The sequence below is a fragment of the Balaenoptera musculus genome, chromosome 2 (assembly GCF_009873245.2).
Source record: "Balaenoptera musculus isolate JJ_BM4_2016_0621 chromosome 2, mBalMus1.pri.v3, whole genome shotgun sequence".
In the NCBI taxonomy this organism is placed as follows: Eukaryota; Metazoa; Chordata; class Mammalia; order Artiodactyla; family Balaenopteridae; genus Balaenoptera; species Balaenoptera musculus.
Window position 1 is genome coordinate 122,898,217 of NC_045786.1, and position 19,542 is coordinate 122,917,758.

At 37.7% G+C, this 19,542-nt stretch overlaps 1 protein-coding gene across 2 annotated transcripts in view; it reads right to left on the minus strand.

The window, feature by feature from the left end:
* The window catches only part of MDGA2 (MAM domain containing glycosylphosphatidylinositol anchor 2), an 801,291-nt gene that overhangs the window by 11,724 nt on the left and 770,025 nt on the right, over positions 1-19,542 (minus strand). For both annotated transcript variants that reach the window (XM_036839763.1, XM_036839756.1), the window contains one exon: positions 8,098-8,228. In XM_036839763.1, coding sequence (XP_036695658.1) covers positions 8,098-8,228 — 131 coding nt within the window. The remainder of the gene's footprint in view (positions 1-8,097; positions 8,229-19,542) is intronic.

A 19,542-nucleotide genomic window follows, 5' to 3' on the forward strand; every position in this document is an offset into this window, starting at 1 on the left:
TTCATGGCTACTTCCCAAATTCCCAACATAAAAATGTTCTGCTAGTTTTTATACCTAAGTATATCTTGAAACCATCCTCTTTTCTTTATACCACTTCCCTAGTTTTTCCTTTCAATATCCTTTATGTGGATTTTATGAGTGTCCTAACTGGTTTGCTGGCCCGATTTTATCTCCTTGAATCATCTTCCATACAACAACCTAAGTGATGCACCATGTCATCCCCTGAGTAAAATCTTTCCATAACTCCCCAGTGCCTATGCTCTTGAGGTTCCTTAACCTCATCTCACATTAGTCTTTGATCTATTTTTGTGTACCAAATTCCAGATAAACGTCTCTCTGTTTCTCTGACAAATCCTGTGATGTATGACCTCCATGTCTTGGTTTACTCTGAACTCTGCTGCAATATTAATATTAGACCTTTTTCTACTTTGCAATCCCTCTCTTCAGGTTTCACCCCATGTAACAGGCTTCTCTTGACTCTCCTCCATACTCTTCTTGTTGATTAGGTGTGCTCATAGAAACTTGTGCATATTTCTATTACTGCAATTATTACAGTATGCGATATATGTGTTTAGATGTGTATTTCCATCAATCTGAGGTAAACAATCACTATGAAATCTTCATGTCTAGCAATGTGCCTGGCACACAGTAGTAGCTCAATAAGTATTTATTGTACTGTTGTCTGTGACAATAAATGATTGTCTTGAAGGTACTCAATAAATATTTACTGAATTGATGCCTATGGCAATAAAGGATTATCCTGAAGGAAACATTAATATAACTAGTCCCTTAAATACTTACTTTATATGTTTTTGGCTTAAAAATTTTGTGTTGGTAAGGCAGTGACATAGGAAGCAAAAATATGTCTAGAAGAACATCATTTTTTTAGAAAGAAAGGTTCTTTGCTGCCTATAGAGGTATGTACATTTTAATATTAAGGTTACTTTTATCAGTAATGCTTTGGAGTTCTGTCTTCCCAGTCTAATTTGGTTTAATTATATGTTGCCGTAGATTCAACTTCTTTTTTTTTTTTTTTGAAAGTTTAGTATTAGTTGTTTTGTTTGTTTTTTTATACTGCAGGTTCTTATTAGGCATCAGTTTCATACACATCAGTGTATACATGTCAATCCCAATTGCCCAATCCAGCACACCACCATCCCCACCTCACCGCAGTTTTCCCCCCTTGGTGTCCATATGACCATTCTCTACATTTGTGTCTCAACTTCTGCCCTGCAAACTGGCTCATCTGTACCATTTTTCCAGGTTCCGCATACATGCATTAATATACGATATTTGTTTTTCTCTTTCTGACTTACTTCACTCTGTATGACAGTCTCTAGATCCATCCATGTCTCAACAAATGACTCAATTTCGTTCCTTTTTATGGCTGAGTAATATTCCATTGTATATATGTACCACAACTTCTTTATCCATTCGTCTGTTGATGGGCATTTAGGTTGCTTCCATGACCTGGCTATTGTAAATAGTGCTGCAATGAACATTCGGGTGCATGTGTCTTTTTGAATTACGGTTTTCTCTGGGTATATGCCCAGTAGTGGGATTGCTGGGTCATATGGTAATTCTATTTTTAGTTTTTTAAGGAACCTCCATACTGTTCTCCATAGTGGCTGTATCAATTTACATTCCCACCAACAGTGCAAGAGGGTTCCCTTTTCTCCACACCCTCTCCAGCATTTGTTGTTTGTAGATTTTCTGATGATGCCCATTCTAACAGGAGTGAGGTGATACCTCATTGTAGTTTTGATTTGCATTTCTCTAATAATTAGTGATGTTGAGCATCTTTTCATGTGCTTCGTGGCCATCTGTATGTCTTCTTTGGAGAAATGTCTATTTAGGTCTTCTGCCCATTTTTGGATTGGGGTGTTTGTTTCTTTGATATTGAGCTGAATGAGCTGTTTATATATTTTGGAGATTAATCCTTTGTCCGTTGATTCATTTGCAAATATTTTCTCCCATTCTGAGGGTTGTCTTTTCGTCTTGTTTATGGTTTCCTTTGCTGTGCAAAAGCTTTGAAGTTTCATTAGGTCCCATTTGTTTATTTTTGTTTTTATTTCCATTACTCTAGGAGGTGGATCAAAAAAGATCTTGCTGTGATTTATGTCAAAGAGTGTTCTTCCTATGTTTTCCTCTAAGAGTTTTATAGTGTCCAGTCTTATATTTAGGTCTCTAATCCATTTTGAGTTTATTTTTGTGTATGGTGTTAGGGAGTATTCTAATTTCATTCTTTTACATGTAGCTGTCCAGTTTTCCCAGCACCACTTATTGAAGAGACTGTCTTTTCTCCATTGTATATCTTTGCCTCCTTTGTCATAGATTAGTTGACCATAGGTGCGTGGGTTAATCTCTGGGCTTTCTATCTTGTTCCATTGATCTATGTTTCTGTTTTTGTGCCAGTACCATACTGTCTTGATTACTGTAGCTTTGTAGTATAGTCTGAAGTCTGGGAGTCTGATTCCTCCAGCTCCATTTTTTTCCCTCAAGACTGCTTTGGCTATTCGGGGTCTTTTGTGTCTCCATACAAATTTTAAGATGATTTGTTCTAGCTCCGTAAAAAATGCCATTGGTAATTTGCTAGGGATTGCATTGAATCTGTAGATTGCTTTGGGTAGTATACTCATTTTCACAATGTTGATTCTTCCAATCCAAGAACATGGTATATCTCTCCATCTGTTGGTATCATCTTTAATTTCTTTCATCAGTGTCTTATAGTTTTCTGCATACAGGTCTTTCGTCTCCCTAGGTAGGTTTATTCCTAGGTATTTTATTCTTTTTGTTGCAATGGTAAATGGGAGTGTTTCCATAATTTCTCTTTCAGATTTTTCATCATTAGTGTATAGGAATGCAAGAGATTTCTGTGCATTAATTTTGTATCCTGCAACTTTACCATATTCATTAATCAGCTCTAGCAGTTTTCTGGTGGCAGTTTTAGGATTCTCTATGTATAGTATCATGTCATCCGCAAACAGTGACAGTTTTACTTCTTCTTTTCCAATTTGTATTCCTTTTATTTCTTTTTCTTCTCTGATTGCCGTGGCTAGGACTTCCAGAACTATGTTGAATAATAGTGGTGAGAGTGGACATCCTTGTCTCGTTCCTGATCTTAGAGGAAATGCTTTCAGTTTTTCACCATTGAGAATGATGTTTGCTGTGGGTTTGTCATATATGGCCTTTATTATGTTGAGGTAGGTTCCCTCTATGCCCACTTTCTGGAGAGTTTTTATCAGAAATGGGTGTTGAATTTTGTCAAAAGCTTTTTCTGCATCTATTGAGATGATCATATGGTTTTTATTCTTCAATTTGTTAATATGGTGTATCACATTGATTGATTTGCGTATATTGAAGAATCCTTGCATCCCTGGGATAAATCCCACTTGATCGTGGTGTATGATCCTTTTAATGTGTTGCTGGATTCTGTTTGCTAGTATTTTGTTGAGGATTTTTGCATCTATATTCATCAGTGATATTGGTCTGTAATTTTCTTTTTTTGTAGTGTCTTTGTCTGGTTTTGGTATCAGGGTGATGGTGGCCTCATAGAATGAGTTTGGGAGTGTTCCTTCCTCTGCAATTTTTTGGAAGAGTTTGAGAAGGATGGGTGTTAGCTCTTCTCTAAATGTTTGATAGAATTCACCTGTGAAGCCATCTGGTCCTGGACTTTTGTTTGTTGGAAGATTTTTAATCACAGTTTCAATTTCATTACTTGTGATTGGTCTGTTCATATTTTCTGTTTCTTCCTGATTCAGTCTGGGAAGGTTATACCTTTCTAAGAATTTGTCCATTTCTTCCAGGTTGTCCATTTTATTGGCATAAAGTTGCTTGTAGTAGTCTCTTAGGATGCTTTGTATTTCTGTGGTGTCTGTTGTAACTTCTCCTTTTTCATTTCTGATTTTATTGATTTGAGTCCTCTCCCTCTTTTTCTTGATGAGTCTGGCTAATGGCTTATCAATTTTGTTTATCTTCTCAAAGAACCAACTTTTAGTTTTATTGATCTTTGCTATTGTTTTCTTTGTTTCTATTTCATTTATTTCTGCTCTGATCTTTATGATTTCTTTCCTTCTGCTACCTTTGGGTTTTGTTTGTTCTTCTTTCTCTAGTTTCTTTAGGTGTAAGGTTAGATTGTTTACTTGAGATTTTTCTTGTTTCTTTAGGTAGGCTTGTATAGCTATAAACTTCCCTCTTAGAACCGCTTTTGCTGCATCCCATAGGTTTTGGGTCGTCGTGTTTTCATTGTCATTTGTCTCTAGGTATTTTTTGATTTCCTCTTTGATTTCTTCAGTGATCTCTTGGTTATTTAGTAACGTATTGTTTAGCCTCCATGTGTTTGTCCTTTTTACGTTTTTTTCCCTGTAATTCATTTCTAATCTCATAGCGTTGTGGTCAGAAAAGATGCTTGATATGATTTCAATTTTCTTAAATTTACTGAGGCTTGATTTGTGACCCAAGATGTGATCTATCCTGGAGAATGTTCCGTGCGCACTTGAGAAGAACGTGTAATCTGCTGTTTTTGGATGGAATGTCCTATATATATCAATTAAATCTATCTGGTCTATTGTGTCATTTAAAGCTTCTGTTTCCTTATTTATTTTCATTTTGGATGATCTGTCCATTGGTGTAAGTGAGGTGTTAAAGTCCCCCACTATTATTGTGTTACTGTCGATTTCCTCTTTTATAGCTGTTAGCAGTTGCCTTATGTATTGAGGTGCTCCTATGTTGGGTGCATATATATTTATAATTGTTATATCTTCTTCTTGGATTGATCCCTGGATCATTATGTAGTGTCCTTCCTTGTCTCTTGTAACATTCTTTATTTTAAAGTCTATTTTATCTGATATGAGTATAGCTACTCCAGCTTTCTTTTGATTTCCATTTGCATGGAATATCTTTTTCCATCCCCTCACTTTCAGTCTGTATGTGTCCCTAGGTCTAAAGTGGGTCTCTTGTAGACAGCATATATATGGGTCTTGTTTTTGTATCCATTCAGCCAGTCTATGTCTTTTGGTTGGGGCATTTAATCCATTCACGTTTAAGGTAATTATCGATATGTATGTTCCTGTGACCATTTTCTTAATTGTTTTGGGTTTGTCTTTGTAGGTCCTTTTCTTCTCTTGTGTTTCCCACTTAGAGAAGTTCCTTTAGCATTTGTTGTAGAGCTGGTTTGGTGGTGCTGAATTCTCTTAGCTTTTGCTTGTCTGCAAAGCTTTTGATTTCTCCATCAAATCTAAATGAGATCCTTGCCGGGGTAGAGTAATCTTGGTTGTAGGTTCTTCCCTTTCATCACTTTAAGTATATCATGCCACTCCCTTCTGGCTTGCAGAGTTTCTGCTGAGAAATCAGCTGTTAACCTTATGGGAGTTCCCTTGTATGTTATTTGTCGTTTTTCCCTTGCTGCTTTCAATAATTTTTCTTTGTCTTTAATTTTTGCCACTTTGATTACTATGTGTCTCGGCGTGTTTCTCCTTGGGTTTATTCTGTGTGGGACTCTCTGCGCTTCCTGGACTTGGGTGGCTATTTCCTTTCCCATGTTAGGGAAGTTTTCGACTATAATCTCTTCAAATATTTTCTCTGGTCCTTTCTCTCTCTCTTCTCCTTCTGGGACCCCTATAATGCGAATGTTGTTGCGTTTAATGTTGTCCCAGAGGTCTCTTAGGCTGTCTTCATTTCTTTTCATTCTTTTTTCTTTAGTCTGTTCTGCAGCAGTGAATTCCACCATTCTGTCTTCCAGGTCACTTATCCGTTCTTCTGCCTCAGTTATTCTGCTATTGATTCCTTCTAGTGTAGTTTTCATTTCAGTTATTGTATTGGTGATCTCTGTTTGTTTGTTCTTTAATTCTTCTAGGTCTTTGTTAATCATTTCTTGCATCTTCTCAATCTTTGCCTCCATTCTTATTCCGAGGTCCTGGATCATCTTCACTATCATTATTCTGAATTCTTTTTCTGGAAGGTTGCCTATCTCCACTTCATTTAGTTGTTTTTCTGGGGTTTTTTCTTGTTCCTTCATCTGGTGCATAGCCCTCTGCCTTTTCATCTTCTCTATCTTTCTGTAACTGTGGTTTTTGGTCCACAGGCTGCAGGATCGTAGTTTTTCTTGCTTCTGTTGTCTGCCCTCTGGTGGTTGAGGCTATCTAAGAGGCTTGATGGGAGGCTCTGGTGGTGGGTAGAGCTGACTGTTGCTGTGGCGGTCAGAGCTCAGTAAAACCTTAATCCACTTGACTGTTGATGGGTGGGGCTGGGTTCCCTCCCTGTTGCTGTGGTGGTCAGAGCTCAGTAAAACCTTAATCCACTTGACTGTTGATGGGTGGGGCTGGGTTCCCTCCCTGTTGGTTGTTTTGCCTGAGGCAACCCAACACTGGAGCCTACCGGTGCTCTTTGGTGGGGTCAATGGCAGACTCTGGGAGGGCTCACACCAAGGAGAACTTCCCAGAGCCTCTGCTGCCAGTGTCCTTATCCCCACGGTGAAACAGAGCCACCACTCGCCTCTGCAGGAGACCCCCCAACACCAGCAGGTAGGTCCGGTTCAGTCTCCCCCAGGGTCACTGCTCCTTCCCCTGGGTCCCGATGCACACATTACTTTGTGTGTGCCCTCCAAGAGTGGGGTCTCTGTTTCCCCCAGTCCTGTCAAAGTCCTGCAATCAATTCCCTCTAGGCTTCAAAGTCTGATTCTCTAGGAATTCCTCCTCCCATTGCCGGACCCCCAGGTTGGGAAGCCTGACGTGGGGCTCAGAACCTTCACTCCAGTGGGTGGAATTCTGTGGTATAAGTGTTCGCCAGTCTGTGAGTCACCCACCCAGCAGTTATGGGATTTGATTTTACTCTGATTGCGCCCCTCCTACCGTCTCACTGTGGCTTCTCCTCTGTCCTTGGACGCGGGGTATCCTCCTTGGTGAAGTCCAGGGTCTTCCTGTCAATGACTGTCCAGCAGCCAGTGGTGATTCTGGTGCTCTCGCAAGAGGGAGTGAGAGCACGTCCTTCTACTCCGCCATCTTGGTTAATCTCTCTTCTTTGTCGATTCAACTTCTTTATTCTGTCTTCTTATTCTTTTTCATTCTCTATTCAACTTATTTTATTCTTTTTTTATTCAACTATTTTATTCTTCATAGAAACAAAATAATTACTAGGATCTGTGAATTGAGTTGCTTTTATGTGTTTGTAGATAATCAGCTAGGACTTACTCCATTATTCTTTACCTGAGTGAACAACTGAATGCATTTTTATCATACTGGTTAGTTTTAGAAGTGTAATTTCTAAATCAGTCATTAGAATTTTATAGATTAAGTTACAAGAAGACAGCGTTCCACCAATTGAAAGTTGGCATAATTGAAGCTCTCTGAATTTCTATACCCTTACTAAATGCCATGAAATGAAATTAAGAAATCCCCAGTAGAAAAACATACTCAGCCTGAGTATATAAAATACATATATAAAGTTACTAAAATCACTAAAACTACATTATTTTCTCCACTAAAGTAGTTTATGAAAAATTTTTTCTAGCCATGATGACCATTGCTATAATCATTAAAATTCTTATTATATATTTGCAGCTAATTCTCTTAATCCTATCTAAGCCTTTCTTCTTTTCTATATAAAAACAAATAAAAGTAACTTGTTTAAAGTTCTCTAACTTTGATAATCAAAGTAATAAATTACTAAAATGACATTACCTCAAAGAGACACATTTTGCTAAAGTATACAAAATTCCATCAAGTAAAATTCAAACAGATTAATTGAGAATTGATTATCCAGCTTCCTTTATTATAAGAATCTATGTTGTTTGTCTTCAAGGAAAAAAATACACACATATGATTTTATAGAAACAAATTACGTTTTCTCCAGGCAAATCACTTGAATTCGGATAGACAATTATTCAAACATATTACTTGATAGATGTTAATTAATAAAAGAAAAGGACATTTTCTCTTTATAAAACAACTTTTAGAACTAAATGGAAACTTAAATCATGTGATTTTTGTGATGCTCATGTCAGAATTTTTGCACACGCATTCTAATTTTGCTCAAGATCTGCCTTTAACATTATGCTCAAGTGCAAAAATATATCCGCAGACATGATTGTTCTTTTCTTACCTGAAATGAAGTAATTGGATATATATTAACATGTGCCTCATTCCATCGTTGTCCTTTATTCCCACTTGAAGACCACAGTGGATTCTCTATTGTTGTCTGCCCTTTCAAACGTAGATAAACATTTAAAACACCTAAAAATAACAATGAAATTTTATTTTGTATATTTGCTTTGGCTTCATGTTTGTTTCTTCTTGACTGAACACTTGTAAATTATTAAAAATGAAATTTCACAGAACACTCCAGTGTCTCCTCTTCTCTTCCCCTCTCATTTCCAATCTTGCTCTTAGGACACTTGGCATATGTGGCAGGTCTCCAGAAATGATCACATCTTAATCCCTAGAACCTGTGAATGTTATCTTATATGGCAAAAGAGAGTTAACAGATGTGATTAAATTAAGAATTTTGAGATGGGAAGATTATTCCAAATAACCTGAGTGGGTCCTAAATATTATCACATATATCTTTCTTTCTAAGATGGAGGGAGAAGGAGATTTGATACAGGAGAGAAGGTCATGTGAAAGACAGATAAGATGCAACATTGCTGGTTTTGAAAATGAAGTGAGGAGCCACAAGCTGAATACAGTTAGTCTCTAGAAGCTAGAAAAGACAAGTAGACAGATTCTCCCCTAGAGCCTTCATAAGGGAGCAGCCCTGCTGACATCTTTGTTTTTGTTTTGTTTTTTAATTAATTTTTATTGGAGTATAGTTGCTTTACAATGTTGTGTTAGTTTCTATTGTACAGCAAAATGAATCAGCTATACATATACATATATTCCCTTTTTTTTGGATTTCCTTCCCATTTAGGTCACCACAGTACACTAAGTAGAGTTCCCTGTGCTATACAGTATGTTCTCATTAGTTGTCTATTTTATACATAGTATCAATAGTGTATACATGTCAATGCCAATCTACAAATTCCTCCCACCCACCCCCATTTCCCCCTTGGTATCCATTCATCTGTTCTCTATTTCTGCTTTGCAAATAAGATCATCTATACCATATTTCTTGATTCCACATATATGAGTTAATATATATTTGTTTTTCTCTTTCTGACTTACTTCACTCTGTATGACACTCTCTAGGTCCATCCACGTCTCTACAAATGACACAATTTTGTTTCTTCTTATGGCTCAGTAATAGACCATTGTATATATGTACCACATCTTCTTTATCCATTCCTCTGTCAATAGACATTTAGGTTGCTTCCATGTCCTGGCTATTGTAAATAGTGCTGCTATGAACACTGGGGTGTATGTGTCGTTTCAAATTATGGTTTTCTCTGGGTATATGCCCAGGAGTGGGATTGCTGGGTCATATGGTAGTTCTATTTTTCGATTCTTAAGGAACTTCCATACTGTTTTCCATAGTGGCTGTATCAATTTACATTCCCAACAACAGTGCATGAGGGTTCCCTCAGAAGACTGAGGCAAAAGTCTTCTGAGTACTCAACCCCGAGAATGGAAGAAAGTATTTGCAAATGAAGCAACTGACAAAGGATTAATCTCCAAAATTTGCAAGCAGCTCATGCAGCTCAATATCAAAAAAACAAACAGCCCAAACCAAAAATGGGCAGAAGATCTCCCATTCTGAGGGTTGTCTTTTCGTCTCATTTATGGTTTCCTTTGCTGTGCAAAAGCTTTTAAGTTTCATTAGGTCCCATTTGTTTATTTTTGTTTTTATTTCCATTTCTCTAGGAGGTGGGTCAAAAAGGATCTTGCTGTGATTTATGTCATAGAGCGTTCTGCCTATGTTTTCCTCTAAGAGTTTTATAGTGTATGGCCCTACATTTAGGTCTTTAATCCATTTTGAGTTTATTTTTGTGTATGGTGTTAGGAAGTGTTCTAATTTCATTCTTTTACATGTAGCTGTCCAGTTTTCCCAGCACCACTTATTGAAGAGGCTGTCTTTTCTCCATTCTATATTCTTGCCTCCTTTATCAAAAATAAGGTGACCATATGTGCATGGGTTTACCTCTGGGCTTTCTATCCTGTACCATTGATCTATATTTCTGTTTTTGTGCCAATGTCATACTATCTTGATTACTGTAGCTTTGTACTAGAGTGTGAAGTCAGGGAGCCTGATTCCTCAAGCTTTATTTTTCTTTCTCAAGACTGCTTTGGCTATTTGGGGTCTTTTGTGTTTCCATACAAATTGTAAAATTTTTTGTTCTAGTTCTGTGAAAAATGCCACCGGTAATTTGATAGGGATTGCATTGAATCTATAGATTGCTTTGGGTAGTAGAGTCGTTTTCACAATACTGATTCTTCCAATCCAAGAACATGGTATATTTCTCCATCTGGTTGTGTTGTCTTTGATTTCTTTCATCAGTATCTTATAGTTTTCTGCATACAGGTCTTTTGTCTCCTCTAGGTAGGTTTATTCCTATGTATTTTATTCTTTTTGTTGCAATGGTAAATGGGACTGTTTCCTTAATTTCTCTTTCTGATCTTTCATTGTTAGTATAGGAATGAAAGAGATTTCTGTGCATTCATTTCATATCCTGCAACCTTACCAAATTCACTGATTAGTTTTAGTAGTTTTCTGGTAGCATCTTTGGGATTCTCTATGTATAGTATCATGTCATCTGCAAACAGTGACAGTTTTACTTCTTCTTTTCCAATTTGGATTCCTTTTATTTCTTTTTCTTCTCTGATTGCCATGCCTAAGACTTCCAAAACTATATTGAATAATAGTGGCGAGAGTGGACACCCTTGTCTTCTTCCTGATCTTAGAGGAAACGCTTTCAGTTTTTCACCATTGAGAATGTTTGCTATGCATTTGTCATATATGGCTTTTATTATGTTGAGGTAGGTTCCCTCTTTGCCCACTTTTTGGAGAGTTTTTATCATCAATGGATGCTGAAATTTGTCAAAAGCTTTTTCTGCATCTATTGAGATGATCTTATGGTTTTTATTCTTCAGTTTGTTAATATGGTGTATCACATTGATTGATTTGCATATATTGAAGAATCCTTGCAACCCTGGGATAAATTCCACTTGATCATGGTATATGATCCTTTCAATGTGTTGTTGGATTCAGTTTGATAGTATTTTGTTGAGAATTTTTTGTGTGTATGTTCATCAGTGATATTGGCCTGTAGTTTTCTTTTTTTGTAATATCTTTGTCTGGTTTTGGCTTCAGGGTGATGGTGGTCTTGTAGGACGAATTTGTGAGTGTTCCTCCCTCTGTAATTTTTTGGAAGAGTTTGAGAAGGATAGGTGTCAGCTCTTCTCTAAATGTTTGATAGAATTCGCCTGTGAAGCCATCTGGTCCTGGACTTTTGTTTGCTGGAAGATTTTTAGTCACAGTTTCAATTTCATTACTTGTGATTGGTTTTTTCAAATTTTCTATTTCTTCCTGGTTCAGTCTTGGAAGTTTGTACTTTTCTAAGAATTTGTCCATTTCTTCCAGATTGTCCATTTTATTGGCATATAACTACTTGTAGTAGTCACTTATGATCCTTTGTATTTCTGTGGCGTCAGTTGTAACTTCTCCTTTTTCATTTCTAATTTTATTGATTTCAGTCCTCTCCCTTTTTTTCTTAATGAGTCTGGCTAAAGGTTTTTCAATTTTATTTATCTCCTCAGAGAACCAGCTATTAGTTTTATTGATCTTTGCTATTGTTTTGTTTCTATTTCATTTATTTCTGCTCTGCTTTTTATGATTTCTTTCCTTCTACTGACTTTGTGTTTTGTTTGTTCTTCTTTCTCCAGTTGCGTTAGGTGTAATGTTAGGTTGTTTATTTGAGATTTTTCTTGTTTCTTGAGGTAGGATTTTATTGTCATAAACTTCCTTCTTAGAACTGCTTTTGCTGCATCCCATAGGTTTTGGGTCGTCGTGTTTTCATTGTCATTTATTTCTATGTATTTTTTGATTTCCTCTTTGATTTCGTTAGTGATTTCTTGGTTATTTAGTTGTGTACTGTTTAGCCTCCATGTGTTTGTATTTTTTACAGTTTTTTTTTTCCTGTAATTGATTTCTAATCTCATAGTGTTGTGGTCGGAAAAGATGCCTGATATGATTTGTTTTCTTAAATTTACCAAGGCTTGATTTGTGACCCAAGATGTGATCTATCCTGGATAATGTTCTGTGAGCAGTTGAGAAGAAAGTGTATTCTGCCACTTTTGGGTGGAATGTCCTATAACTATCAATCAAGTTTATTTAGTCTACTGTGTCATTTAAAACTTGTGTTTCCTTATTTATTTTCTGTCTGGTTAATCTGTCGATTTGTGTAAGTGGTGTGTTAAAGTTCCCCCTATTATTGTGTTACTGTCAATTTCCCCTTTTATGGCTGTTAGCATTTGCCTTACGTATTGAGGTGTTCCTATGTTGGGTGAATAAGTATTTATAATTGTTATATCTTCTTTTTGGACTGATCCCTTGATCATTATGTAGTGTTCTTCCTTGTCTCTTGTAATAGTCTTTAAAGTCTGTCTTATCTGATATGAGTATTGCTACTCTAGCTTTCTTTTGATTTCCATCTGCATGGAATATCTTTTTCCATCCCTCACTTTCAGCTCTATGTGTCCTTAGGTCTGAAGTGGGTCTCTTGTAGACAGCATATATATAGGTCTTATTTTTGTACCCATTCAGCCAGTCTGTGTCTTTTGGTTGGAGCATTTAATCCACTTACCGTTTAGGTAATTATCGATATGTATGTTCCTATTACCATTTTCTTAATTGTTTTGGGGTTTTTTGGTAGGTTTTTTCCTTTTCTTGTGTTTCCTGCCTAGAGAAGTTCCTTTAGCATTTTTTGTAAAGCTGGATTGGTGGTGCTGAATTCTCTTAACGTTTGCTTGTCTGTAGAGGTTTTAATTTCTCTGTCATATCTCAATGAGACCCTTGCTGGGTAGAGTAATCTTGGTTGTAGGTTTTTCCCTTTCATCACTTTAAATATGTTCTGCCACTCCCTCTGGCTTGTAAAGTTTCTGCTGAAAGATCAGCTGTTAACCTTATGGGGATTCCCTTGTATGTTATTTGTTGCTTTTCGCTTGCTTTTAATATTTTTTCTTCATATTTAATTTTTTATAGTTTGATTAATATGTGTCTTGGTGTGTTTCTTCTTGGATTTTTCCTGTATGGGACTCTCTGCGCTTCCTGGACTTGATTGACTATTTACTTTCCCATGTTAGGGAAATTTTCGACTATAATCTGTTCAAATATTTCTCAGGCCCTTTCCCTTTCTCTTCTTCTTCTGAGATGCATATAATTTGAATGTTGGTGTGTTTAACGTTGTCCCAGAGGTCTCTGAGACTGTCCTCATTTCTTTTCATTCTTTATTCTTTATTCTGCTCTTTGGCAGTTATTTCCACCATTCTATCTACCAGCTCACTTACCTGTTCTTCTGCCTCAGTTATTCGATTCCGTCTAGTTTAGTTTTCATTTCAGTTACTGTGTTGTTCATCACTGATTGTTTGTTCTTTAGTTCTTCTAGGTCCTTGTTAAACACTTCTTGTATCTTCTCCATCTGTGCCTCCATTCTATTTCCAAGATCTTGGATCATCTTTGCTATCATTACTCTGAATTCTTTTTCAGGTAGATTGCCTATTTCCTCTTCATTTATTTGGTCTTGTGGGATTTTACCTCACTCCTTCATCTGCAACATATTTCTGTGTCATCTCATTTTGTCTAACCTACTGCATTTATGGTCTCCTTTTTGCAGGCTGCAGGGTCGAAATTCCTCGTTTCTGTCATCTGCCCCTTGGTGAGTGAGGTTGGTCCAGGGGCTCATGTAGGTTTCCTGGTGGGAGGGACTGTGCTCTGGTGGGTGAGCTGAGTCTTTCCCCTCTGAAGGGCAGGGATGCATCAGGTGGTGTGTTTTGGGGTGTCTGTGAGTTTAGTAAGACTTTAGGCAGCCTATCTGCTGATGAGTGGGTCTTTGTTCCTGTCTTGCTGGTTGTTTGGCATGAGGTGTCCAGCACTGGAGCCTACAGGCAGTTGTGCGGGGCCAGGTCCTGATGTTTATATGCATACCTCCAGGAGCACACACACTGATTAATATTCCCTGGGACCAGGAAGTCTCTGGAGGTCCAGCATCTTCGACTCAGTGCTCCCACTCTGGAGGCCTAGGCCTGACCTCTGGCTGGAGAAACAAGAGCCCTCAAGCTGCACAGTGCAACCAGAGAAAAAAGAAAGAAAACCAAAACTAAAACCAAACAGACAAACAAAACCCAAGACAAATACCAAAAACAACAGCAAACAAACAGCAGCAACAAACACACACAGAAAAAAGAAAAAAAGAAAAATTAAAAAAAAAATTCAAGACAACAAAATAATTAAAAAATGAGCACAGTCAATAACGACTAAACTAACAAAAGAAAATACGAAAAATAAAACAAAAACAGAAAGCAAACAAAAAAAGTGAAGGAAAAATATATGCATAAAAACAATTTAAAAAAAAATAAAGATAAAAACAAAGAACAAGAAAAAACCCATGAAACAATAAAAAGGTAAAATAAAAATAGAAAAAAAAAGATATATATTAAAAAATTAAAATAAATAAAAATAAAAATTTTAAAAGATAAAAAATAATAAAAGCAACAACACCAAGAACCGAACAAAATGAAACCATCACAAAAAGAATAATAGTAATAAGAATATTTTCCTGGGGCCTCCTCTGTCAGTGTCCTGGCTCCCACAGTGAGCCAGAGCCAATCCCCACCTCCCCAGGAGGCCTTCTAATACCTCTAGGTAAGTCTGTGGACCTGCTGTGGGCACTGTGGGGCCAGCTCAGACTCTGACCTGGCCTGATTCCCATGTGTACTTGCCCCCAAAGTCCACTGCTGCGAAAGCTAGACTGGTTTCAATTGTGGGAACACTCGTTGTCTATTCAGGTATTCCACAGATGCAGGATTTACCAAGCCGATCTCTGGGATTTAATGTGAGGCTTGTGCAGCTGCACAGAAAAATCTCCATTCCTCTTCCTTAGTTGCACCACCCCTAGGACTCACCTTTGGTTTTGACACCTCTGCATGTGTGCCACGCTCAGGCATCTGTTCCTTGCCCAGGCGAGAGGGAGTGAAAGCAGCAGCTGCTTGGGGCACACTCACTCACTCTGGCTGGGGAGGCGTATGGTGGCCACAATTGGGGTGTATGCTAGCTGCCAGTCACGGTGGGGTCTGGCAGGCAGTTGCAACAGACTATGGCATGCTCGCTCTGGTGGGAGCCCCTCCCAGTGCCCACGGAGGCAGGAGCTGGTGGGTGGGGGTGCCTGTCCCCCACCGCCCTCGTGCCTCTCAATGATGGTGCCTTGTTTTCCAGGCAGATCACGCTTCCTCTAGGGGCATTCCCAGCCATGCATCCCCTCACTCCCATCCCCTCTGCTCTATCCATGCAGCCAACAGCCCTCCTCTCCCCAGATCTGTTCTTCCAACTCCATACTTTAGCACTCAGCCACAGCCAGCATTGGTGGACTCTTGACCCAGGCAAGAGCACCCAGGGCTGATTCCCAAGGAGGCTTTGGGATGGGCAGCACTCAGGCCCCCGGAGCCCACATGGGTGGAGGAGACCCTGGCCCGAGGGGTGGGCGGGCCTGTTCAGATGGAAGCCCCTCCCAGTGCCCACAGAGGCTGAAGAAGCTGGCAGGTGGGGAAAGGGGTTATAATGGCAGCTTCACTCCCTTGCCCACCACTCAACAATGACCCCTTGCTTCTATGATGTCCCGGGCTTTTTCTGCAGACTTTCCTGGTTGTGGAGCTCCTTACTCCTGTCCCTTCAGGCTGTCTTTTCACAGCCAACAGCTGTCCCTTCCCTGGGTTCACACTCCAAAACCCACTTTCCAGCACCCAGCCCCCTTCGCAACAGGTGGCTCAAGATCCAGGCCGGAATGTGCAGAGCTGTGGTGTAGACCATGTGTGCAGTTCTTACTTTGTCCTGCCTTCCACAGACCATTCTCTGTGTTCTCCTTTGATCCCTCGAAGGTCCTTTTCTGTCCCAGATGATTTCCCCATTATGAGGGAGTTTTTCCTGAGTGTGGGGACCTCCCCTCACCTTCAGCTTCCTGCCAGAGTTGCTGGCCTCTTTTCCTTTTTCTTTCTTTCATCCTATCTGGTTGTGAGGGGATTTTTCTTGTCTTTTAGGTGTCCGAAGTCTTCAGCTTATGTTCAGCAGGTGCTCTATGAGAACTGTTCCATTTGTAGATGTATTCTTGATGTACTTGTAGGAGTGACAAATTCCGCATCCTCCTATTCCACCATCTTGACTCCTTCTCTATTTTTCTTCAGTGTGAAGACAGCCATGTTGACAAGTCTCAGATGTCCATCCACAGCTATGTGCTGCCCAAGCTCTACAAGGGTGACCTGGACCTGCGGGCCCCGCCCTTCGACTCCCTGCAGATGTATATATTCGAGGGGGGTGGCTCAGTCGCTGTGGGGTCATTGAGCTCCCTGCAGTCGGCCACGTCAGTCTCAGAGCAGAGCTTCGACTTCCTCCCTGCTAACGTCTTGATTTTAGCCCCATTATACTCATTTTGAATTTCTGTCCTCTAGAACTTTAAGATAATAAATGTGGTTGTTTTTAGCCACAAAATGTGTGGTAATTTTTGTTAGAGTGGCAACAGAAAACTAATATAGCATGCAATCATTTACTGACTGTCTTGCTCAAAGCTCGACTTGAATTGTTTCATCATCAGTTAGCATCTCGTTTTCAGTCTACTTTTCATCCAAATCTCATTTTTTTTCTTAAAGAATTATTGGAAGATAAAATGAATAGCTTTGTCTCATGATTTGATATATCTCAACAGTTTCATGTCCTGCACATAGTGCTAATAGTAATGATGATAATAATAATAATACAATATGTTGAACACTTACTCCAGATAAATGAATCCTCTCAACAATCTTTTGAAGTATTTAATATTATTATCCCCATGTTATAGATAAGAAAACTTAGAGTGATTCAGTAATTTGCCTTATGCCATACAGTTAGAAAATAGCAGAGGCAGAATTTGAACCCAGTGAGTTTTAAAATCTCGTACCTTAATGCTAGGCAATCATTATTTTAATAAATACGTTATAAAAAGTCAACTTTATTGAGGTATAATTTACATGCAATAAAATTCTCTCATTTTAAATGTACAAGTCAATAACATTTGATCAATATATATTATAGTGTAAGCATGAACTCAGTCAAGATATAGAACATTTCCATCTCACCAGAAAGCTCCCTCACTTTCCTTTGTAGTTAATCTTCACAACCCCTGTTCCTATGCCAGACAATTACTGATCTGACTTCCTTCATTAACTGATGATTATTGCCTTTTCAAGAATATCATATTAATGCAATTATGCAGTAAGTACTTTTTTTGTGTGTCTGGCTACTCAGCATCATTTCTGTTATATATATATATATATATATATATATATATATATATATATATATATATATATATATATATATATATATATATATATATATATATATATATCTCCTTTAAAGTCTTTATCTGCTAAGTTCAATGTTTAACTTTCTTTGGTTTAGTTTCTATGGACTAATTTTTACTTTTCATTGATTACGTATCACATTTCCTATTTCTCTGTCTACTAGTGATTTTTATTGAATAATGGGCATTGGAGATATTATATTTTAGAGACTTTAGATCTGTAATCTTTCTCAGAAAGCAGCTTTGTTTTAACAGACTATTCAGTTACTGATAAATTATATTGAACTTGTATAGGCTTAGTTTTACACTGACAGTGCAGATCTGCGAAAAACCCAAATTGTTGCCCTAGACTCTGACTTTGTGGGAACTAACCTCCAAATCTGTCTTTACTGCGACTCTTGTTGCAGCTTAGATTTAGGCTCTTTAAGGAAAGGTCTAGAGAAGATATTTCTTCAGGGCATAATTCTAACTACTAAGGAAGAACCTGCCTCGTTTTCTTTGTGCTGCCAGGAGCTTTTATGAGCTCTCTTCACTCTAAAATGGTTTAAACTTCAATATTTCCTACTGTTCTTCTCCCAGGACTCCTTGACTTCCCCATTTGTGTTCTGTTGTCAACTCCATAAAAACTGCTATACTGCCCTATTGTAAGCCTTGGGGTTTTCTAGTCTTGCACAAGTACAGCCTAGCCTTCAGGCAAAGACACATGGAAAACCCTCTACAGTCTTTTAAAGTCAACCCTGAATGCATCCCTTCTTTCTGTTACCCTGATTACAGATTCTGTTCCAGTTGCCCAGTACTCTGATCTCTGCCTCCTGAACTCAGTGGGACCTCCACATTCCACTTGAATTTCAGGGCTTTGTGCCAGTGTCAGGAGATTGTCCTCAGTCAGAGAATTGGACTCTTATGGAGATCACCTTATTAGTTTCTCTTTTTTCCATATTTTCATAGATTTCAGTCTTGCCCTGCCTCTTTTCTATTTTCTGAAAACAGTTACCTAATATAAAAGATATTTTAATAGTTGTTTATGGCAGCAGGACTTCTCTGGAACCAGTTACTATTGCATGGCTTCAAGATACTCTCATTTTGATAACTTTTACAGATAATCATGTTAATGGTTAAGATACACATACATATGTATCAGATATCTTGCATATTTTATGTTTTTGTTTATGCGAATATTGCACATAAATACTGAAAAGCAGAAAGGACAATATCAAAATCATCATTAAATTGATCAATCAGAAGTAGCTTCCTTAGTATTTTGCTGTATGTTGCTTCAGTTTTTTTTTTTTAACGTATATCTACATATGTACAATTGTATGGTGTAAAGTAGTTTATCTTTCAGAATTTTAGAGCAATTTTGTCTAATTATACATAAGACCACATATATTCATATTATACACAAATGTATAAATATGAATACCCAATTTTTAAACAAAAAAATCTGCATTCTTCACATCATAGCTGTCACTTTCTAGCTGGATGACCTTGACTTGATCTCCTAATCTCTCTGCCTCAATTTCCTCATCAGGTGAGTGATAATGATAATAGTAACTAGCATAAGTTTTTCTGCAAAAATTAAAATGAGTTAAAGTATGTAAACCATAAATTATGTCTCAAACATTATCTTCACTATATTTTACTATCTATCAAGATATTCAAATAATATTTCTCTATTTCTCTCTCAGTGCAATAGATTACATTAGTACACTTCATGATGTTGAACTATGACTATACTACAGGAATAATTTTACTTGGTATAGGACTACTATTTTCTTATTATGGTTGATTCAATTTGCTAGTATTATATTTAGAAATAATGCATATATATTGTATTTAGAAATAATGCATGTATATATAACTTTATCCAGCTTTCTTGTTTTATCTTTCCACTTTGCAAGATGACTTTTTGCTTCAGAATCTATTATTGTCTATCTTTTTCCCCTTCAGTGTAAGAAATAAAATCAGTACCTCCTTGGTACTGATTTATTTTCCATAGTGTAGATTCTGTTTGCCTGTTTCTAATGTCCTCTTTATCCAGCTGTATTATTTATGATGTTACATTC